The sequence below is a fragment of the Alosa alosa genome, chromosome 21, assembly GCF_017589495.1.
Source record: "Alosa alosa isolate M-15738 ecotype Scorff River chromosome 21, AALO_Geno_1.1, whole genome shotgun sequence".
In the NCBI taxonomy this organism is placed as follows: Eukaryota; Metazoa; Chordata; class Actinopteri; order Clupeiformes; family Clupeidae; genus Alosa; species Alosa alosa.
Genome location: NC_063209.1, coordinates 17,912,806 through 17,936,955, shown reverse-complemented (window position 1 = coordinate 17,936,955; position 24,150 = coordinate 17,912,806). Strand labels below are relative to the sequence as shown.

General features: G+C 44.6%; 1 protein-coding gene across 1 annotated transcript in view; it reads left to right on the top strand.

The window, feature by feature from the left end:
* The first annotated feature begins 1,986 nt into the window (after window positions 1–1,986).
* Window positions 1,987–24,150, top strand: part of pkp3b (plakophilin 3b) — a 60,078-nt gene continuing 37,914 nt past the window's right edge. Inside the window, exons 1-5 of the mRNA XM_048232187.1 lie at window positions 1,987–2,413; window positions 18,564–18,655; window positions 22,424–22,486; window positions 22,634–22,748; window positions 22,886–23,222. Of these exons, the coding sequence (XP_048088144.1) occupies window positions 2,188–2,413; window positions 18,564–18,655; window positions 22,424–22,486; window positions 22,634–22,748; window positions 22,886–23,222 (833 nt within the window). The 5' untranslated portion in view covers window positions 1,987–2,187. The remainder of the gene's footprint in view (window positions 2,414–18,563; window positions 18,656–22,423; window positions 22,487–22,633; window positions 22,749–22,885; window positions 23,223–24,150) is intronic.

Genomic DNA, 24,150 nt, shown 5'->3' with positions numbered 1-24,150 from the left:
TTACTACATAAAGTAAACTTATACTTCAACTGCATTTAAGTATACTTATCGGGCCAGGTAACACCCACTGTTTTCGTTTTTTTTCTTACCAACAGTACAACGGCTTTTCGTCCAAAAACATTTGCTAGCGCAGTCAGCCGATGATATAGGCTACAGTCATCAAGGGTAACATCCAGGCCTCCACGAAAAATAGGATTTTATTAGGTCGAGGGAGCAAGTGAGTAGTCGAATGACAATTTTCTCATTGGCTACTTTGCATAGCGGGACAATTGTTTACTGCCTCTGGGACCAGTTGGACCCGGAAAAAGTATTATCGGCACATTATTGCATCACGACTTAACAACCGCATAGGGTGGTCCGGCTCTGGTCTGTCTGTCTTCCTCTGATGTCAGAGGGAGGTTTGGCACTGCCGTGTCCTCTCAATCTCCCTCCTGTGTAGAGATTCCAGTTAGACACTATAACAAGAGGCATCCACAGAATTAGAGAGAGGAGAGGCACATGGTCGAAGGAAAAGTCTGTGTGTGTGTGTGTGTGTGTGTGTGTGTGTGTGAAGGCAAAGGAAAGTGTGTGTGTGTGTGTGTGTGTGTGTGTGTGTGTGTGTGTGTGTGTGTGTATCTGACAGGCCAAATGTGAGCATTATTGTAGCAGATCACTGGAGCGTGCTTATACATCAGGACAAGCCCATTTAATAAGGCATCGAGTTTAACGCAGGGAGACCAGCCGTTTGACATACGGCTCAATCAATGCCCATCGTCCATTACAGAGCTCGCTGACTCAGAAACTGCACCGTACACACACACACACACACACACACACACACACACACACACACACACACACGCACACACACACACACACACACACACACATACTGTACATACAATACAGACACACGCACACACACACACACACACACACACACAGCAAAACATAGGAAAACCCTACAGTAAAAGCATGCGGAGAGCTGTCAGTCACACAGTAAAATGTGTGGTTATGAATGGTTATTTAACATGTTCAGGTTATGCACAAGATCTGATGCAGGTCAAACTTACAAACTGTACATTTCTGGCACACCTGGTCTGTGTAAAACTGAAAGAGTCCAAAGCGTTTACGTAATAGTTCATGTAATCAAACAACTCACTGTTTTTGAACTGATTTTGTATGACAGTTCTATGAGGGCTTGATATCTTGATTACTTGCTTGACTGCCTTCTCATATAGTGGCTAAATGTCAGACGGCCCATTCAGATTGTTTAGTGCTTATTACTGTCTGTGACAGTAGCCTCTGGCAGAGTGTAGTCAGGATTATTGTTGCAAGGAGGATGCTGGCGTTTCCATGTCCCAGAGGAATTTGAAAGTTATCGGAGAACTGCCCTGAAAGTTACATTGCCAACAAACACTAGTTATTATGACATGTAATATAAAAAAGTGTTTTAGGACCTTAATAATTAACATTTGTGGCATACAATATCTAGGCTATCATTGGGTTCATAAAATGCATACGAAAAACTGCTAAATAATAACAAACACATGAATATTTTCCAGTTTGTTTCCAAGGAGGATGACAAATGATCGACCTTCAGCCTTTCACCCTTCCTTTTAGTTTAGTTTAGGCAAATACAGTGGGTGTATGTTGCTGACATCATGTTATTCATGACTACATTTCATTTGCACACCCCTCTCATTCAACATTCCCTGAAGTCACTATAACAGTGTCATTGCAGAGACCCAGCGTAGTTGCAAAGCCGCGTTATCGACTCCTCCTCATTACTCACAGATTAAATGCAAGACGTGACCGTTTCATTTCATTTTGGCGACTGACCTCATACAATGCCCCGGACATTTTCTGTTTGTGAGTGTACCCAGGTAGCCGGTAGTAGATCAATGACCGAGCGCTGACTCCGCCTTGGCCCGCCCCGGCTACTCTCATTGGAAGCCAGGCCAGAGGGGCCGGAAACTCGGTGGGGTATCGGGCTTTTGTGAGTCTGACTGCATATGACAAGACCGACGCGCAAAACGGATCAACTTTTCCTCTCTGCCATTGTGGGATGCCACACCCCTGTCACCTTATAATGCGCTCGTCTTCAGAGACTTTCATGCATTGGCGCAAATAAGTCATTTCGCAAGGATTATTTTGGAATTTTACGTAGTTTTTTGTTTGTTTTTTTGCTTGTTAAATAACTTCATCATGAGTGCCGCTGTGGCCAACGACAGTTTTTTTCTGTCCGCTCTCCAGCCCAACAGCTCGGTCACCACGTACGCGGTCCCCTCCGACCACCAGCTTGGACACGGAGGCTCCGTGTCGGACGAAGCGGCGAAAGTCAAGCGGGTCCAACAGCAGGTCCAGATGCGACTAGCGGAGCGCTCGAGCGGCTCGCTGCCCCGGACAAGCACCCATCAGTACGGCACTGCAGGTACCTGTTGAATTCCTCAATGTCCTGCCTGTGCATTTCACAACATTTCACATGTTATTGACGATCGCTTTTACTTCAGCAGCATTTACTTTATTTAGCAGGTGTCTGTGCAATAAATTCAAAACAGCAACAAAGTTTACAGCAGTTTGACTGGAAACATTTTCTTCCAGAGTAAGTCAAGCGTGGTTGGGATCGGGTGAGACATGGAAAACCGTAATGTTTGCGGGTGAGGGAGGGAGAGTGAGCTTGTGGTTAGGTTGAGCTACTTCTGTGCGCAATGCGTGACCAACTGGCTTGAGGCCAACGACGTGGGGTTTGTCAAGTCACGCAAAGTGCTTCACTGATAGCCTAGGAATGAAATTATGGATGACACTTTAGTCTACGTGAGGATAGTTTTACTGCAGATACACCACAAATGATGTAGACATGTAACAGCAAATGTAAACATTTGTTATACAAGTTTACCATTAACATTCATTGGTAAAGAAAGATATGCTTCATATTTTTTCCCATCGCAGGTCGGCCAGTAACACATTCTTTTTAAGTGAAAACATCCGTGTGGATTTCTACACAGATGTGTTGATTTCTACACAGATCTGTGATGGATTATAAGGTCTGATGAGGCAATCGTGAGAGAAAGTGAAGTGGGGGTGAAGTCACTGCCTCTCCCTTGGCTCTGTCAGACAGTGTGATGGCTGCATATCTTTCTCTGCTGACTGTGCTCCACTTCAGGCGAGTTTTATGGGTTTAGTTAGATAGATAGATAGATAGATAGATAGATAGATAGATACTTTATTGATCCCCAGGGGAAATTCAAGCAGTTAACCCTTAAAGGAGTACGGGAATGTTGAGAAATGAACGTTCTAAAGAATATCTGGGTTCATTGAATTCAACATAGAATTTTAGAACCTTCAATTGTTGCGGAACTTAGAACGTTCAAAAACCTACACCTTTAAGGGTTAAAGGGCCGAGGCAGTGCAGAGTCCTGTTCTTTGATCTGGGTCCAGTTTTGTGAATCAGGTGGTCAGTCAGGCCCACTGGCCACCCAGCGACACACCTGCTGATTCCCACAAATAGACTTTTGTCCTGTTGGCAACATAGTAGAGGATTTACACACACACACACAATTGCTCATGAGAGAAGTCAGTCTGGCAAAGATGTCTGCTACATTTTGTCTTTACTTGTGCCAACATTTCTACTTTTTTGGGATTATATACATGTAGTACATTGTACGTGATTTGATAAAAGATAAAAGGAATACTGAAGTATGTCATGCCAAATTGAAAGAGAGAGAGAGAGAGAGAGAGAGAGAGAGAGAGAGAGATTGTTATCAGATGTGAAATGCCCACTGAACCACTCAGTGTTATTATAGATGGAAGTGTGACGTTCCAGGTGTAAGAATGTGCAGGAGCATGGTGGCTCAATTGACTCAATTACTATTTATTTCAACCACTTGTGAGGTCACCAAATAGCTTTTCAACTCATCACTAATCCAAACGTGTAGAGAGAGACCAGATGAGCTGAAATTGAGATTATAAAATAGAACATCAGCTGACTTCATGGGCCCACAGTGCAGTGGCAATGAATTAAATACTGTGATGGTGAGACATGATAATTTAAATGGGACTGTCGTATAGTCTCTGCTGGTGTATTTAACACTGAGTTAAATGCTAGGATGGTGAGACATGATAATTTACATGTGACTGTCCTGGAGTCTCTCTCTACTGGTGTATTTAACACTGAGTTAAATGCTGTGATGGTGAGACATGATAATTTACATGTGACTGTCCTGTAGTCTCTCTCTACTGGTGTATTTAACACTGAGTTAAATGCTGTGATGGTGAGACATGATAATTTACATGTGACTGTTGTGTAGTCTCTGCTGGTGTGTTCAGCAATGCTGCATATTTCAGTCTGCCGAGTGCAGTAGAGGAGAGCTGGCCTGAGAAGACTGGAGGGGGCTCTGGCCAGGTGTAATGATTATTTTTGTTTCATTCCGTTTTCCAGCAATGTTGTCATTTTGTCTGGAGCCTTTGCTTTACAGTATCTGTTGATCTTTTTTGCATGCAAAGCTATGAATTGTATTTAAAATTCAACTGAATCTATGATGTTCAGGTGATGATGGGGGATGTTCAGGTGGTGATGGGGGATGTTCAGGTGGTGATGGGGGGTGTTCATGTGGTGATGGGGGATGTTCAGGTGGTAATGGGGGTGTTCAGGTGATGATGGGGATGTTCATGTGGTGATGGGGGATGTTCAGGTGGTGATGGGATGGGGGATGTTGAGGTGATGAAGAGCAGGCAGGAGAGAATATAACGTTACTGCTCATGGGTCAACACGCCTGCTTGAGTCTGGCTGCTTTACTCAACTCACTATCACAGACACAGTCCACCACATTCATTTGTATAGCACTCTCTTTCTCCTCTCTCTCTCTCTGTCCTTCTTTTGCTCGTTTTTCACTGTCCTTCTTTTGCTCGTTTTTCATTTTTTTTTCACTCCCTTCATCTTCCTCTCTCTCTCACCCTCTCTCTCTCTCTGTTTCTCTCTCGCTTTCACTTGTCAATTAAAAACTGCTTTATTGTCTTTTGTGAAAGTCAGTTTCCCCTCTCTCTCTTTCTCTCCTTCTCTTCTCTTCTTCTCCTCTACTCTCTCTCTCCCTCTCTCTATTCTTTCTCTATTCTCTCTTTCTTCTCTCTCTTCTTCTCCTACACTCTCTCTCTCTCTTTCTGTCTTTCTCTCTCCCTCTCTCTGGTCCTCCTCCTCTCTTCTCTCTGCTCAGGTAGGCCAGGTAGCTGTGTATTTATCTGTGGGGGTTAACAGTCTGTGTCTTTCGCGCGGTAATCCCTAAATGGTTATAGAGGAGCATTGTGTGTGTGTGTGTGTGTGTGTGTGTGTGTGTGTGTGTGTGTGTGTGTGTGTGTGTGTGTGCTAAACTCACACTGCTAGAGAGTGGCATTGTGTGATTGTGTGTGTGCTGAACACAGGAGAGCCGCAACGTCCCATGGGGCAGGGTATCACTTTTAAAACTCGACACTCTTACACACACTCACACAGGTAGCCTGCACAAACACACACACAAACACACACACACACACACACACACACACACACACACACAGATGCTTACCTATACTTATACATATGCACATACACGCACAATGCACAAGCAGACCAAACACATACACACAGACACACCCCCCTCTCTCTCTTTTTCTCTCTCTCTCTCTCACACTTATAAACACACACACACACACACACACACACACACACACACACACACACACACACACACACACACACACACACACACTCACACAGACACATTGACACACAGACACCCACACTCTTGAATCAGAAATTAGGACGCATTCAATCTCGGTCTTTTGTGTGAACGTAGTATACCTGTCTCCTGTCCCTCAAGGCATACTCTGTGACCTTTGACTCACTCTGTTGTCATGGCGATGAATGCTGCCAGCCACCATTTACATGTGAATGGGCCGAGTGCTTTCCTCCGTAATGGTGTATATCTCGGCCTGGACAACCTGTTTATTTGGACCGGGCATTCGTTGGACCCTGGGAAGACATTAAGCCAAAGTTGAATACTGGTTGCTCTGGTTGCCAAATGGACAGGGGCACATTATCGCTGATGAAAGCGAAACTGATCAGTTACCTTAATGTTATGGGGAAATGTAGCCAAAAGACGAGAGCTCTGCGATAGCGCATTAAGCTGATGTCCTCTTCAGCTGTGTTTTACACTCATTTTAACATATCAAGTATCAGTATCAAGTATCAATAGACAAAATGGTGTTAAAGAGTTGAAATTATATAAAAATAGGACAAATAATAAGAAAGAAAATAATAAGATGTCTGGCTGTGGAATCATCCTCATGGCTGTGTGTGAATGCTGGAGTTGATCTGAAGGATTTATAGCTACAAAGGGACTGTAAATCTCTCCTATAATATGATTACACAGCATGGTTTCTGTCTCCAGAGTGAGGACAAATAAACGTTTGCTGGGCATTTAACCTCTGAACCCTTACACACACACACACACACACACACACACACACACACACACACACACACACACACACAGGTTGGTGCCTTGAGCTATGTAGTCTTTTGTGCAGCTGTAAGTGTGTCCGCATAATCTCTCAATCAGCAGGGCAAGCCTGGACACTGACCACATGCCAACCATCACACACACACTCAGGGAATTCACTTGCTGAGCGTGAATAGTGGGAAGCATACGCGGTTTAATGTTAAAACAGAGCAGGTTATGAGTAACTCTGTCCATGTAGGGTGTTTCTTTTGTCCCATAAGGGACCTATTGCCCCACAAAGTGTCAGATGCTGAGTCAGGTGTGTGTGTATGTGTGTGTGTGGGGGCTGAGCTGGTAAATTCCTATGGGACACTTCATCAGTACACAGCCCCAGCCAAGCCCTGTCCATTCACCTGCCTGCTCCGCCACGTCATCAACCAGCACTAGTGACACCACTCTCCAATCAGCAGGGACATAGCATCACTTTGACCCTCATTTGGCCCTAGTCTGGCCTTGAGGATGTTCTGATGTGGCCCTGAGGAGCCCTGAGGATGTTATGATTTGGCCCTGAGGATGTTCTGATGTGGCCCTGATCTGACCCTGATCTGGTGCACATCCAGCTGTTGATGATTAGCAGTTTTGCTATTTTTCCTCCAGTGGAATCCAGCTCACTTCTGCTTCTGATCCGGCTGGTATGCAGTGGTCAGCCATGTCAGTGAGTCGCAGTCTTGTGATTATTCATTAATCCCGTGATGAATCTGAAGCAGACCGACCAGCAGGTCTGAAGTTCACTGTGCTTCTCTCACAGCATGATGTGTGATCCCTTCCGTGGTTACACAGCCGGTGACTTATCAGAGATTCAGCTGCTATTTTAGACCACAGAGACAACGTGTGGAGTATATCTCTGACAGCCTCTTTAAGGGAGACACCACACACACACACACACACACACACACACACACACACACACACACACACACAAACATCGGCACTCTTATTCACTCAGTCACTTAGAAAGACAAACGCACACACACACACACATACACACACACACACACACACACACACACACACACACATACAAACACACACACACACACAGCTCCAAATGTTACAGAGATATGAGTGTTGGCCTACAGACTAGACTCCAGCATCATCCTGAATCACTGATTAGTGGTTCCATTATAGTTCTGTCTGGTTCCTTCCAGTTTTCCCCGGTTCTCTCTAGTTCCCACGCTGGTTCTCGACTGTAAAGTGAGATTTTATTTGACCAATAATGTGATGTTCCAGACCTGCTGGGTTATGTAACGTTAGCCAGCTGGTGCGATAACTGTGTGGTATGTACATTAAGCCTCCCTTCCACTGCCTTAAAAGACACGCATGCTAGTTGGAAATGTTGCTAGTAGGCTTTATCTCTCTTGCTCTCTCACTCGGCTCCCAGTCCAAGGTGCTGCAAGTGGCGGGTTCGAGTTCAGGCGGGTGCAGGGCTGAGTCGAGTGGTCGGACACACACAACACAGTTACATGAGGTCATTCATACCGATTGTGCTGAATTTCTTTTGAGTCATGAGGGGTCAGGAGGTCATGGAGCCGTACGAGGAGAGGGATCTCAGAATGAAAGTAATATGGACCCTTTCAAGAGAGTTCCATTATCAGCATCATAGTTGGCCCCACAAGACTTCCTTTTTAACATTCCATATGTTATCTTAATGCAGAGGAAGTAGATTGGGGCCCAAATAGAACGTTCAAGCATTGTTTTTGTTTTTATTGTTGAAAGGGTCTATTGCATCACCTACACAGACACATCATAGTACGTCACCGCAATACCTCCATTGACACACACTCTATTAAACTGACAGTTCTCTGTAGGAGTTCTGATGCATAGACTTTCACTTTGTGGCTGTACTTCTGTTCATCTGTTCTGTTTATCGTCAGGATTATCAATCTATGTGGTCAGACTAGCCCTTATCTGACCCTGGGCTGACCCTGACTGGGTGTGGATCAGTCATTATTAGCCTCTGTGAGGCCTCTACAGTCATATTATTACAGCAGTTGTAACTTACTAACATGCTAAGTATACATAATAATTACATTTTTTCAAGAACAGATTTTATAATTACATTTTTATTTATTCACTTGGCTGATGCTTTAATCCAAAATGAGAAACAACATTGAAGTGACTTTGAAGTGCAATTTTGAGACCTTAGATATAGATCTGATGTGTTGCTTAATCTTTTCTGTGGAAGGAATGGTGAAAGAGCTGTGGTCTTCCTTTTCCCACAACACCAGATTTTTGAGGACGAACTCCAACTCAGCGGTCATTCTTTCCTCAAGTCCGTTCCCTTAGTCTGTTTACTCAAACCTTCGACATCCCAGTTTGAATAGTTTAGGGTATCATCTGAGACACTGGCCTGAATGTCATTCACACCAAGGGATGGATTCCTGTTTCAATAATTGCTCTAAGATAAAAAAAAAAATTCTGGATAAGCCCACACAGTGAGATGGAATATGTTAAAGTTAAAGCTGACTGATATTTAGACACTTTTATCTAAAGTGACACATACTCGCAACGGCAGGAATCAAACCCGGGTCGACTGATTGTCAGTTGATGATGTCACGGCTGCATGCCATTGGTTTGTAATATTAGTATCTTCAAGAGTCCTCATTAGTATGTGTTTTCCACACTCTAAATAAACATCATAAAAATATTCTCTAGCTCTCACCGTATGTATTCTCATCTACTTCAAATCTGTCAGTTTAACCTACAACATTTCTTTTACAATAACTAGTAAGCCACTGATCCGGGGTTGACAGCTTTTCTGAGTGCTCCAGTGAGATTTAGCATCTTGAGACTTGCGAGATGATAAAAGCCAAAGAGAAACCCAGAGAGCGTCATGGTTAGGCTACTTAACCATAGAAGCGCAAGTCCCTTCCCAGGAGCGGCTTTGTCTGAGGGTGAATACCATAGAAATCCAGGGTTTCTGGAGCAAAGCTGCTTTCATGTTGAGAGAATGAGGCTGCTCTGTTAAACAGGGTTGAGTCAGCACACCCAGAGAGGCTGTGGCCTGGGACCCAATGTGCCCTGACCACTGAATTAATAACGGAGCAGATCCCCATAAGCTCGCACTAGTTCCGGTTCTGGTTCTGACTGAAGCCCACCATGCACTGGCACTGATGTGAGTGTGGCGAACTCCACTAGTGCCAACGTTTGTTAGATTCTGACTTAGATTCAATTGATGTTCTATTATTACACATCAACAACGAACCCCTTCTCCACCACCTATTTCAATTATGATTCCAGTCTGTTCTTGTTGGTCTCACTTCACTTCAAATCCATTGTTTATCAAATACTTGTATGTTGTATAATATGTTCACAGATCAGATTATATACTTCCACCAGCGTCGTATTCATACATGTATGTCATTTAGTGTCTGAACAACAGTCCTACATCATATTCACTTCAGACAAAACACTAGATGACTAGTTAGTGGTTAGTGAGTGAAAATGGCCATGCTGTGTGTGTGTGTGTGTGTGTGTGTGTGTGTGTGTAGCTTGCTACGGGGGTTTGATTTCCTCCTCTATCTGGGCCAGACTGAAAACAAATAAGTGGTGTCCTGAGAGTCTTGCCTGCATTCCTGACCGGGCCCCTGCTACGCTGCTGCGTTGCTGCGCTGTTCTCTCAGAGGGCTTCAGGTCCTATCTAATGAACCTGAAGACAAAGAGAGAGAGAGGGGGCTTTCATATGAAGTGAGCACGCTACGCTACACTACAGGACCTGGAGCAGAAGCAGATGTTTTTAATGTTAGGTGTATTCTCTCTCTCTCTCTTTCTTCCTCTCTCTCTCTCTCTCTCTCTCTCTCTCTAACACCCCTCTCTCTGACATTATAAATCTTTTTTATCTCTCTCTCATTCTTTCTCTCTCTCTCTAATACCCCCTCTCTCTGACATTATAAATCTTTCCCTCCCTCTCTCTGAAGTCCCCTGTCTCTCACTGTAGTGGTCTCTCTTGCTCTCTAATTCTCTTCTCTTTTCTTTGTCTCTTCCTGTCTTAAAGTCTCTTTGTTCTTCCACTCTTCCTCTCTTCCATTAAAGTCAAAAGTTCCCTCCAACTTCCTTTCTCTCTATCTCTCTCCCTTTCTCTCTCTGTCATTCCGTCTCTCTCCCTTACTCTCTCTCTCTGCCCCTCCTCTCTTTCTCTCTCTCTCTCTCTCCCTCTGAGAGCATTCCACACCCATCCACACCCTGATCCTGCAGCTGCAGTGGCTAAGCCTTAACTACCACATAGCATTTATCCCTACTCTGGCTTTGATTCAGCTCTGATCTGGCTCAGTTGTGTCACAGATATGGCCCACATCTGGCCCACAACCCCTCCCCACACAGGCTGCAGTGGCTAAGCCCTAACTGCCACTTAGCTTTCATCCCATCTCTTCCAGAATGTTCTCTTCCTTCTCCTCTGCCCAAAGCCACTCTGTCTCTGTGGACGTCTCCCGGCTGGCCTCCGCTTCCCTCTCTGCACTTTTCTCAACTTTTCACACGCCAGGATCCGGTCAGAGTTGGAGTCGGGGTTGAGGGGCGTGGGGTTTGGTTAGGGGAACATGATATTTGGTGGAGTGGGTGACTGTGAGTGCACTGGCCGATTGGATCCAACCACACCAACAAGGAAGGGAATAGGGGTAGGAAAAAGGTCAACTGTCAAAATAAAATAAAATAATAATATGTAAATAACCCTAGGTTAGGTTAAGGGGTGGGGGTTGGGGGTTAGGTTTAGGGATGGGGGTTAGGTTAAGGGGTGGAGGTTAGGTTTAGGGATGGGGGGTTAGGTTAAGGGGTGGGGGTTGGGGGTTAGGTTAAGGGTGGAGGTTAGGTTTAGGGATGGGGGTTAGGTTAAGGGGTGGGGGTTGGGGGTTAGGTTAAGGGGTGGGGGCTGGGGGGTTAGGTTAAGGGGTTGGGGTTGGGGTTTGGGCCAAGCAGCTGGGTGGGGTTGGGTGGTGGGGTTGGTTAAGGGTGGGGGCCTCGCCTCCATGAAGTTAAAAAAAGAGATATTTTGTGTTTGTGTATTGAGTCTTAGGCGAGCTTTGGGTCCCCTTTTAATTTTAGGTCACAATGAAGTCACCCTCACATGGTCTTCATTCAGGGAGGATGTTTATGGAAGGGAAGGGCACAGAGGGAAGACAGGAGAGGAGAAGAAGATAGAGGAGGCGAAAAGAGAGCAAAGGAGAGGAGAGGAGAGGAGGAGAGGAAGAGAGGAGTAGGGGAAAGGACAGAAGGTGAGAGAAAAGGAGAAGAGTGGTGGAGAGGAGGTGAATATGGTAGAGTAGAGGAGAGGGGGAGAGAAGAGGGGAGGGGGGAAAGAGAGCAGAGGAATGGAGAGGAGAGGAAAAGATAATATAAATGATGAAGGGAGGAGAGCATAGAAAAAGATCTCAGATAAGCACATCTCAAATGTTCATTAAAAAAGAAAGAAAAAAAAAACGGTAAAAATGACATCACAAGAGGCTGGGAAAAAATCTAAAGCCAAACTGCGATGTCCAGAGGCCTTCGTGTCCAGAAGTTCAAAACATGTTGATACTCGCTTCTGAGCTTCTCCATAGAAACAAATCCACACAAACACAAGCTGCCAGCGATAGCACCAGGAAAAGAGGAAATATCTGCTCTGATAGGCTATTAAGGAAGCATGATCACTATGTAGTCGTTCACTTAAGAGCGTTGGCTTTAGGGTTCAATGACACGCATGCACTGTACACGAGATCTGAGGAGAAGGATGAGAAAAGGGAGGATGAGTCTGGGTTAAAGATCAGGGCAGCTGGGCAGATTTAAGATCATCCATAAAAACAGGCTTCACTGCTCTGTTATAAACTGTGTGTATTTCCTCTCTCTCCGTTGGTCAGCATTTTGTGTGAGTAAACCTTTATCTGCTCTTTATCAACTCTCCAACAGGCTCACACACGCACGGCCATACCACTCACTGGCCTGCTCACTCTCTCACAACAAGACATTCCTTCCAGATCTCGCCTATAAGCGATAATTTCTGTACGCACGCATGCACAGTATGTACTGTATATATATATATATATGTATGTATGTATGTATGTATGTGGGTAGTTGACGTGACATGGCTTTTTCACCGTCACAGAAGATAAAAAATCATTTATATCACATTTTTATCATTTAAAATACTGTAAATGATTAAACATTTTCTTTTTTTACATGCATTTTTTGTTTTAATACCAGAGTTATTTTTTTATTTTTTTTACTTTGAGCCAAACCTCAAAATCGTCCTATGGTGTGACGGTAGACAACATCATTTCATAAATATCAACTTTTATAAATAAAGAAAATAATGTTTAAAGATGTTAATGAACACTCCTGGCATAATTGTGCAAGTGTCTATTTTACTAAGTGCCAATCATTTTTCCTATACATACATTTTTAAAATTGTAGGAATTTCATAAAAAGTTTGTCACAGAAAAAATGTCCTTTTGGCGTTATGCAATAACTTGATATTAAGTTCGGCAATATTATGGACAACTACATTTAGTTGAAAGACCCCATTCAAGGTCATGTGACTGAAGACTCCTATAAAGCCCATGAGCAGTGCACATTGTAAGTATTTCTCTCAGAATTGTTCAAATATTTAACTATGTTTTCAGACCACTGAAGTTGTTAAGTTTTTTGTCCTTTGGTGTGACACCCTAAATTTAATTTTTTAATCTAAATTTGTATTTTTTTAACTGCAGGACTATGTAATATTATGCAAATGCATGATGCCAATTGCTAATGACAGTTCAGCTAGTATTAGCATGGTTATTAACTACCACAAAAGCTTAAATGTCCTTTGGTGTGACAGGAATGTCATTTGGTGTGACACTTTGATCTGTCACACCATAGGACAAAGATGTCACACGATAGGACAATACCTCCTTAAGAAGCTATTAAAACAAATGAATAAAGTTTGTTAACATACTTTTCATTCTTTTTGACCAGTTTTGATGATTTTAAATTCAATAATGACTTAAATTAAAATGTTTATTGCTGTTTTTTGAGACTACATAAAATGTTCTGAAGTGTTACTAAAACAACTATAACATAAAAGTACATAAATATAAAACTCTTTTTTAGAACAGAAAGAACTGAGAGAGAGATGAGTGCAAAAGAGAGTTCATAATTGAGTATACATTACATTCATTTCTCTATTGATCCATTCATCTATATTCTATCATTATTTCTAACAAATATCATGAACAGAAGGCTCTCTGGGAATTGGATACATTCAACATTAAAGGTTGTATCAGCGATGTCAGGCCCAAAAAAGGCCCAAACATAAATGATCACATTCATCTAATCTTTCCTAACAATCCGCTAGCTGTCTGCCCCATAAGCAGGCCGTCAAAAAAATCGTGTCTCCTAGTGCAGCCTAGGCTCCGAGATCTGTACACAAAAACAATTGCTACCAACAAGGGTTGGCAACCCACTCAAATGCAAAATAGAGTGTTTCAACCAATAACCAACAAGATGCGCACTTGAGGGGGAGGGAGTAGCGAGCTAGCTCTCTGTTTTGTTTGAACATCAACAGAAGTGACGTATCCCCGCTACCGCTGATACAACCTTTAAAGCACTAGGAAGGAAGAAACAAACCAATTTAGGAAGATTTGGAAGGAATCAAAAAAGAAGCAGGGCAAAGGAAAAGGCATTACTTGACATTCTTAACCACACCACAGTCTCCTGACAGTGTACTGGAGGAGCCAGTGGAACCTCATGCAAGACCTTTGACCCAACCTCCCTCTGAACTTCCAGTGTTGCCACTAACAAATAGAATTTCATTGTAGATGACTGTGTAAAGTATGATTAAAAACTGCTCTTAGAATATATTTTAGATGGAATGGAGTACATGAATGTTATGCAATGTTTTTAAAATGGAAATTCCCTGTTGAGGATTATGGGCCCTATTTTGGCGTTTAGAAACAGATGGTCAGAGGCGCAAAGTTTCTAGACATTATAGCCAGTCTACAATCACTAATTTAATGGCGTGATTTTGTGATCAAACGATGGGCGCTGGGCACAAAAGGGTTGTTCTTATGTTTCTCAATCTGTAATGGGTGTGTTTTGGGTGTAACATCCATTAAACCAATGAGAATGGTATGTATCATTCCCTTTAACAGCAAGCAGCGCAACTTCAAACAGCGCATCGGTATTTTGATAGTCAGGGGTGCATTTGAAGGTACACTGTAGCTGCTTGCACGCGAGACCATATGGAACAGGGATCCCCACTAAACCTTGCTTTACTAAAACCTTATTTGTGACTAGCAGAGTATAGCCTATATGCATCTACTCACCTATTATTTGAACTATAAGTAAAGTAAAACTTCCCCATAGTCTCGTAGTCAATGACAAAACAGTTCAACACCGTTGAGTACTTTCACTATGGACTGACAAGGGGTTACCATCGAAAACATAGCCTGAAAAAAGCAACACTTAACCCAATAATGTTTGAATGACTGAATAGAAAATCCTAAGGATATTTATTCTGCAGGAGTTGCTGCTTGCTGATCTTGTGACAGTATGTCTTCAGCTGTGCTTTATATCAGTTTTTCGCTATAGACCAGGTTTTTCTTGGTCAGTGGCGTAATGATTATTAGATGGTGTAAGATAGCGATTTTTGGATCATGCGCCAGACCACACCTTATGTCATTAATTGCCACACCCCTGGGTGCAAGGTTTAATAAAAGTGGAGCGCATGGCGAAAAATTCCTCTCTTTATTGAGTGTAAGATAAGAATAAGCCTTGCATCGCGCGTTGCGCCACCTTAGAATCTGTAGTAGTAGCGCAGGGTGCACCATAGGGCCCTTTATCTTCACTGGTACTGTTTAACAATTTAATTTTGCTGTTTGACAATGTCACAGTATTGTTTTGAAATTACATTTTATTGAATTTTTCAAAGATATTATGCATCAATGTTTCCTTATTGATGGATCTATAAGAATCAAAGTTACTTTTGGTGTGCTAATGGTTTTGCACAGTTTATACTTTGAAAAATAAAAAAACAAATCAATGTTACAATAAACACTTCATATATTCTGACTCTCTTTATGCAATGACTATCTTTGTCCTTTGGTGTGACGTTTTGTCCTATGGTGTGACAAACATAAAACAACAGAAAAATAATCTTAATTTCAAAATATCTTTTAGAAAAAGTCAGGTTTGGCATTAGGGGAGTTACAATAATATCTCCTCTTAGATAGCTACAATTTCAAACAGTTTTGTAGGGTTGGCGAAAAAGTTTTATTGACATTCATAGGAAAAAGTTAATCAAGTTCATCTATTCATGGTGAAAATGATTCTAATTAGTATTTTGATGTTTGTCTTTTTTAAATGTCACACCATAGGACACATTTACAATGCAGTTGACTGAAAACGTGAAAATAATATGTTAAGTCATTGACAAAATGAGTGACCAGTACTATTTTCTGAAACTGCAGTTGTCATACTCCATAAATATATATATTTTTTCTAAAAAAGTGATGTTTTCCAAAAAAAGTACTTTTTCTTGGCCATTTGTCAACTACCCATGTATGTATGTACACTATGTATTTGTACGTATGTATGTAAGTATGTATGTATGTATGTATGTATGTGTGTATGTATGTATGTATGTACAGTATGTGTGTGTGTGTGTGTGTGTGTGTGTGTGTGTGTGTGTGTATGTCATCTGGCGATTTAAAGAGAAAGAATTGACTTGGCCAAGGCACTTTCTTCCGTGGAGGCCGTCAACCATCTGTAGGCCACATTTTTGAGCGTTGCTCTGGAGGCTTTGCTCCCTACTCTTACTAAGGGGTTAAACACCCACTCTAGAGCCTGCTGTGATGCAGAGGGCCAAGGGATAGGCCATGCCACACACGAAAACACACACACACACACACACAGACACACACACAAACACACACACACAGACAGACACTCTTGCCAAAGGGTTAAGAGAGAGAGAGAGACTGTCCACAGTCAGCTCCTGTCTTGGCTCTGGACATGCTACAGCCTAGTTACTCGTACTGAATTCGTCCAGTCTGGCCTGTTGTGTCCAGGTTGTAGTTTTTCAGGTCTCCTCTACCCTGCTAGCCACTGTAATTAAGCTTTGGGTAGAGTTACACGTTCGCTCTTATCGTCTGCATTAGACCTCACCACAATGACGCTTGTTCCAGGAGACCCCCCCCCCCCTGCCCTTTCTCTGCTAGCCACGCTACCCACCCTTCTGCCCAGTGCCACGTCCAGCAGGGCATGGGGTCATTGTAAACAGCTCCTTCCTGTATCCTCTACTCTAGTAATTAAGGAGCTCTTCTGTCTTCTGGATCATTAGTTAGCTCCTTATCGGCTGGCTCTGTAAGGTTAATTCTAGAATGGCACAGCCTGCCAATACAACCTTCATTAATCTATATTGTTGTTAAAAGACGTAATTCCCTGGTGTTGTTGGGAAATCATGATGCTTTCCTCATTGTGTGTGTATGTGTGTGTCTGTGAGTATGTGTGTGTCTGTTTGTGTGTGTGTGTGTGTGTGTGTGTGTCTGTGTGTGTGTGTGTCTGTGTGTGTGTGTGTGTGTGTGTCTGTCTGTGCGTGTGTGTGTGTATGTGTGTGTGTGTGTGTGTACTTCAGATATGTGTGTGTATTTCTGGAAAATGGAATAGTTTGATGTGGCTCTGGTGATGTTTTAGAGGTGAAAAGCATCCTGACATGGTGTCAGAGGAAAAACAACAAATACACCCCAGGCGTCCGTGGCTCTCACTGTTTTGTTTTTTGGAAAAATGTGTAAAAACTAAACCAACCGTGTGAAAGTTCTTTGTTTTGTGGACTCTCAAGCGCTGTTTGTCCTGTCTGTAAGGACAAAATGCTCTCGCTCTCGATGGGTCACAGAATCCGCTGGCAGTTGCTCCTGACAAACTGATGTCACCCAGGCCTTCCTCTGCTCGTATGGCAGCGTGCTTAGCCTCCCATCCCCTCTCCTCTCCCCACACTACTCTGTCTCTGTGTGTGTGTGTGTGTGTGTGTGTGTGTGTGTGTGTGTGTGTGTGTGTGTGTGTGTGTGTGTGTGTGAGTGGCTGCAGTTGCTTGGCAGCATGCTTAGCCTGCCATCCCCTCTCCTCTCCCCACACTCGGACCTCCAGTTTCAGCTCACTCCTTCGCCCTGCCGTTCAGGTGTCCATACTGCCCTGCAGAGATGGTGCCCAAAGCGCATGTAAAAGGCACCTGTCACGTATGGCCACTGCAGGCCCGCGGAGGCTCATGAACTATTCACGCAGATGGGCGGAAAGGCAAGATGGCCGACAGCGGTGTTGATATCCTGATGAGGAAGAGACTGATGGCATCGCGTGGGTGTCGGGTGTCATGCAGGGGTCATGTGTCTTCTAGAACACAACGACACGCCTCTGTAGTCCTGTTTGTTTATTTATTGGGTGATAGATCAGTATAGGTCAGGCCAAGATAAACATGACATTGGAGCTTTTAGTAGTGATGGATGAAGCACACTTCTGTCTGTAGTTCTTGGTCAGAAAGATGACCAGGGCTGTGGTCAACATCTGTTCATATCACGAGACCAGAAAACATTGACAAAACTCAACAAGAATCTACAACGTCATGCCTGAATAACATGTTGAGCGTCCATTTTAAGAAAAGTGTGTTCAAAATCATGTGGGTGTTCCTGGTGTTTGTAATGCCATCCCCATTTGTAAAACCCAAACACACACTAAAGGTTTTCCCCTTTATGTAACACTGAAATCAGAGCATGGTCATTTGAGACTTGTGCTAACAATATGACCTTTTTCTTCCCTCTCTTCTTCTCTCTCATTTCCTCTCTTGTTTTGCTCTCTTTCTCTCTCTCCCTCTCTTTGCTCCATTCTCTCTATCTCCTCCTCTCATTCCTCCTACCCCTCTCTCTCCCTCTCTTCCTCTCTGTCCTCTCTCTCCTACTCTCTCTCTACCTCTCTCCCCCTTTCCTCTTCTCTCTCCCCTCTCTCCCCCCTTTCCTCTTCTCTCTCTCCTCTCTCTCCCCCTCTCCTCTTCTCTCTTTCTCCCCCTCTCTCTTCCCCTCTCTCTCCTCCTCTCTCTCCTCTTTCTCCCTGTAGAGTTGAATGGCTCCTCCACCCTGCGGTACCACACCTATAACCCCGGCTTCAGCAGCATCTCCTTGGCCCACATTGCCAGCCGCACCAAACCCGTGAGTCTGTCATCAGCCCATTCCAGCTAGGGGAGCGTGGCAATCTGCACACACACACACACACACACACAGATAACAAATGCACTTACACACATACACACCATCACTGACGTGCTCCCTGAAGGAATGTTTATGATTAAAACCACATTGGTTCATGGGACTCTCACTGGTCTTTTCAGGTGTAAATAACAAGCTTGCCCTTCCTTCGGTTCTATATCATCTCAGTCTCTGCTCAGATAGAAATGACCTCTGACACTGATATAAATTACCTCTGTGCACCCCCCCCCCCCCAGTGGCACGTATCTCTACAGTTGGGCTGTTTTGCTGTAGCATCTTGGTGATAGAGATACTCTGGTTTGTGACCAGAACCCACTAAGCACTCTCTCTCTCTGTCTCTCTCTTTCTCTGTCTTTCTCTCTCTCTCTCTCTCTCAATGAGCAAATCCCCAGCAATGCCATTTGTGAGGGTGACGGACATTTTGACCGTAAATAACACAGAAGCTCAAATGGGCAGTGTGTGTGTGTGTGTGTGTGTGTGTGTGTGTGTGAGGAGTGTGTGTGTGTGTGTGTGTGTGTGAGTGAGAGAGAGAGAGAGGAGTGTGGGTCTCAGGTTCTGACATAGACACATAGTTTACGGAGGACTTCCACCACAGCTCAGCATTTGGCCGAGGCTAGCCAGAGGGCGTGTGGAGTGCACGAGTGGAGATGTGGGTTTTGGGTATTTATACGCCGGCATTTGTAGACCAGGCGGGAAAGTCCACAATGCATCGGCGGTGACACAGTTTGGTGGTCGCACCCCGTCGGCACAACCATGCAGTATTTCACTAGACTCCGTCACGGCCCAGTTTAGAAGGTGAAGGGCAGCACACACACACACACACACACACACACACACACACACACACACACACACACACAGAGAAACATACACATACACACACACACACACGCATTCCCCATGCATGAGCTCAGCTGATTATCGACACAGGGAGGGGCCACAGTGTCTGTCTGCGTTCACTGCTGAGTGTAGCATGGGGAGTAGGGTTAGCTTACTGTGGGAGGCAGAGCCTCAAATCTGACCCAGATCCAATATGAGCTAATATCCTCGAAGGAGTTCATCAGTGATGTATTCAAAATACTAAACAAAGGCAAATGTTCCTGAAAATTTTTTTCATTTGCTGAAAATACAGTTAAAGAACATTTCAAATGAATGTTGCAAACACAAACAAATGGTCTCAGGACATTGTTCTCAGTGAGCAAACCCTAGGCTTTCAATTTAAAATGGAACTATTTTGAATGTTTACACAATAACATTAATTTTACATTTACATCAATTAATTTAGCAAACACTTTTATCCAAAGTGACTTACAAATTTAAGTTTGATCTGGTCATGATACAACACCCAACACGACCTTTGGACCTGTCCCCTCTCCCCTGTCCACAAGTTAAGCAGTTTAGCAAGTGGCTAGTGCATAGACTCGATTCAGCTCAAATCAGGTCTGAATGTGGTGGGTCAAAGCTAGATCCACTGTCCACACATAAGGCTAGCTAATAAGGGAGATGGACTTCAGAGACACTATGGACCTCTGAGAGACTTCATCATGCTCATCATGAGGAGACTGGACAGTGGGTAGCCATGGATTGAATTCCACTCTGACTTGACCCTGCACTGGTCCACACGGTGTGGGTTTGGTCCAGCTCTGCTGCCCCGTTCACAACACATCCTGCTGGACAGCAACATAGAGCAGGAGACAGAGACTTTAATGCAGCTGGCAGCAGAGACCCTGCTTAAGTGCAGCAAGCAACAGGGAGGATTCAACAGGCATGACAATTGGAGGTCTGATCTGATGGCTGAGACTACACAGCAACTTAGATAGAAGATGTCAGTCTACTGGTCTCTCCGGTCTGTCCCTGGTCAACGGTGTGTCAAAACTTGATCCATTCCCTTGCTTATGAGCTCATCTTATAAGGTACACAAAGACAGACTGTGGACCGAGCCTCTAAGCCAGAACTGTAGCCAGCTGCAACTCGATAGCAGCTGACCTTTGACCCCATACTGCCCTCATCCGGCCCAGATCTGGGCTGGCTCTGGCCCGATGCAGTTTGGTTCAGTCGAGGATGGAAGGGTTCTGAGTGGGTGGAGGTAAGCTTGCCAAAAGCCTTTCAGTGGACAGTGGGAAACCTGTTTGTGCCTCCAGAGTGATGAAAATGTGAGTGACCACAGAGCTTTGTTTAGAGGAGATGACTGGCTCCTCATGTTGGGGCAGTCATATTGTTCTTTGTCCTTTGCGGAAAGCTGCACTCAAAGCCAAAACAAACTGGGAGCTCAGTCATATTAAGACTGCACTTCACACAGAACAGGAAGTGATTGAGACAGATAGGAGAGAGAGAGAGAGAGAGAGAGAGAGAGAGAGAGAGAGAGAGAGAGACTGACACATCTCTGGCCAGGAAAAGAGTGTTTCTCAACTTTCACTCAGAGCTGTTCTACTCCCACTTCCTTTCCTCCCCCATTCATTCTTCGCCCACACTGACCCCTCATAGTACTCACTGCTCTCCCCTGTGTACTGTAATCGCACTGACCCCTCATAGTGCTCACTGCACTCCCCCATGGAATGCCCTCTGTTCTGTTCTCTTTTGCTCATTTCTTTTACTCACTATACTTACTTATTTTCACATCTTCACCCTTATCTGCCTTTCACTTTCTTTCTCATTTTCTTATTCATTCTTTTTTCTCTCTCTCTTTTTTGTCTCTCTTTCTCTTTCTCTTCTGTCTCATTCCACTCCTTTTCTCTCTACTTGTTTATTTTTCACTCTCACTCAGTGCCTGTTGTCTCTGTGTGTTGTGTGGGGAATGGTCAACTCCACTTCCGTTTCCCACTGTGGTCAAGTCTTTCTCCTGACAGAGACGTTTAGTCTCTGTGAGAGTAATCCATTAGCCTGGCTAGTGCCACCACTTCTCAATGAGACGTGGTCTGGGAACCAAACGTTCATTTTCTCGTATTTGAAAAAAATGCCCAGATCCGTTTATTGGGTGCCACGGATGTCTATCAAATGTGTCTGTACATAGCTCATCATCGTCTTGCTTTCCCACCTGTTCTGTGATTGGTTCCCTATCTCAGGCGAAAATTTGCTCCATGGTCTCCAGGCTGCCTTAGCAGCGTGAATCAAATCGCGCGCAAGGCAGCATGGGAACACCCAGGCTAGTAATCCATAGCGAAAGGCGAGAGCGATCACTTTATCTGCTCCCAGACCCAATTCTCTGGCCACTTCACTCAGTGATATGGAGGTTATCAGTTCACAGAGCACATACTCACATACTTGGCTCCAGTGGTTGCCTCTCACTAAAGAGATTTAGGGTGCAGTATGCGATTTTAATCCCATACACTTTGTCAAATTCAGCAAATTGTTCCTCATGGGCATCGTGCTGTTTGTTCAGTGTTTATGCTCAAATAAACAATCCTGACTCTGTAAATGAGAAACAAACATAGTGGCCATAAACAATCCCAACCAATCAACACAGTGCATCAGGAACACACAATGACCACAAATATCAACAGCATATTTTAGTCCTGAAGCAAATCAGATGTAAGCATCAGATGTAAGATTCTTTACATAAACATGAAATAAATCTCTCCCGCATCTCTCTCTTGCTCTTCTCTCTGTCTCTCTCTGTCATCCCTCTTTCTCTCTTCTCTCTCTCTCTGTCTGTCTCTCATCCCATCCCTCTCTCTCTCTCATCGCTCTCTCTCTCTCTTCTTCTCTCCTCAGGTTGCCCGAGTGTCCCAGTATTCCAGCTGGTTGGTGGCGGGAGTCTCTTCCTCAAGGCTTCAAGTGGAGTCGGCACCCAATCGCCCAAGATGAGTATGGCATGCTCCACTAGGTCCCGGCCAGCGCCAGCCCCACCACTTCACCCCTCTCCCACTGCACGACTGGTGGGCAGCATGTATGGCCCGGCGGTTAAGCTGTTACCACGGCTAGGCCAGCGCACACTACCAACAGCAGCAGCAGCAGCAGCAGCAGCAGTCCCGCGTGGTCAGCCGCGCGGCCGAGACGCAGCAGCAGGAGGTCACGACCCTGCGCCAGCCAGTCGCCTGCACCCAGCTGGGGCCCAGAGAGGGGGCTCACCGGGCCTTCACGCCTACTACAGCCGGGCCCGGGCGGGGGGTGGAGGGGGGGTGGCGGGCGTGGCACGCACCAATCCCTTCGCGCCCATGCATCGCGACCCCTGAGCTGGGCGTTGGCTACGGGTGGGGTGGAGGGGACGGAACCCCATCCACCAGTACTCCTTCAAAGGCCCCGCCCAGAGGACGCTCAGCCGCTTCAGCAACTACCGCCACCAGCACCACCAGCAGCACCAGCAGCAGCAGCAGCAGCAGCAACAGTTCCAGCAGCAGCAGCAGATGAATCGTGGCACGCTGCAGTACCAGCAGGTGGCCAGCGGGGGCGGCAGCGTGCACGGGCAGAGCACGATAAGGCGTGCGGGGTCTCTGCACAGTCTGCGGAGCGTGGGGAAAGGTGGAGACATCCTGGACGGAGATGCATGTGGAGGCAGCGACACCCTTGGAGGGTGAGAGATTACACACAAACACACACACACACACACATACACACACACACACAGTGTTAGCAAACACAACAATGCCAACGACTGTACCAGAGCTAAACTTTCACCTTTGACCTCTCATCAATCAGAGAGGTGAAACTGATCACGGATAGAAAGTATGTTGATGGGTGGTGACCACTGGCAATTTCCCTGGTCCTTCAACAAAACTGAGACTAACAGATATAACTAAATGAACCTCTAAAGCCAAGAAGCAGCTCTCTCCCTCCAATCTGTAACAGAAAAATGTGCTATCCTATCATGCGATTAAAATCAGTGTAACTGAGTGACTTGCTAGCGCAAATGTAGGAATGCGGCAGTTGTCTCATACTGATGTGATCGACTTCTTTGTCTTGTACATCCCTGATGAAGCTCTTTTACAGAAGCCTGGCTTACCACAGTAAGTTTCCAGCGTGATTGATACTATTTTTTCATCACTGAACCAGTAGTGTTATGGTGAAGGTCCTCTCAGAGACAACAGTGTTCCCCAGTCACTCAGCTCCAAGTTGTTGACAGTCATCGTAAGCACTAAATTATTGTTGTTTTCCTCCAACGGAGGCATTCCTGTCGTCTTGGGGAAGGCTTGCATAGTTCTGCAGTGGCAAGAGAAATGCAATGAACCGAGGGGCTGAGACAATTATGTGCATAACACCCATTTGTGTTAAACCACTACTGCTGCTAAACAAATCAAATGAAATGCAACGGCAAGAGTGTGTATTTTCATTCTCACACTTGAGACAAGTTAGGTGAGGGAAACACATTTGGACGAGAGTCGTTTCAGTTTCTTTCATTGTCATTTCTGACGGGTATGAATGTTCCTAGAATGGATGTTAGGGAATTCTTTATCTGAACGCTTAATGATCCATGGTGAGTAGCTTCTGTGGGTGTTTGGTTA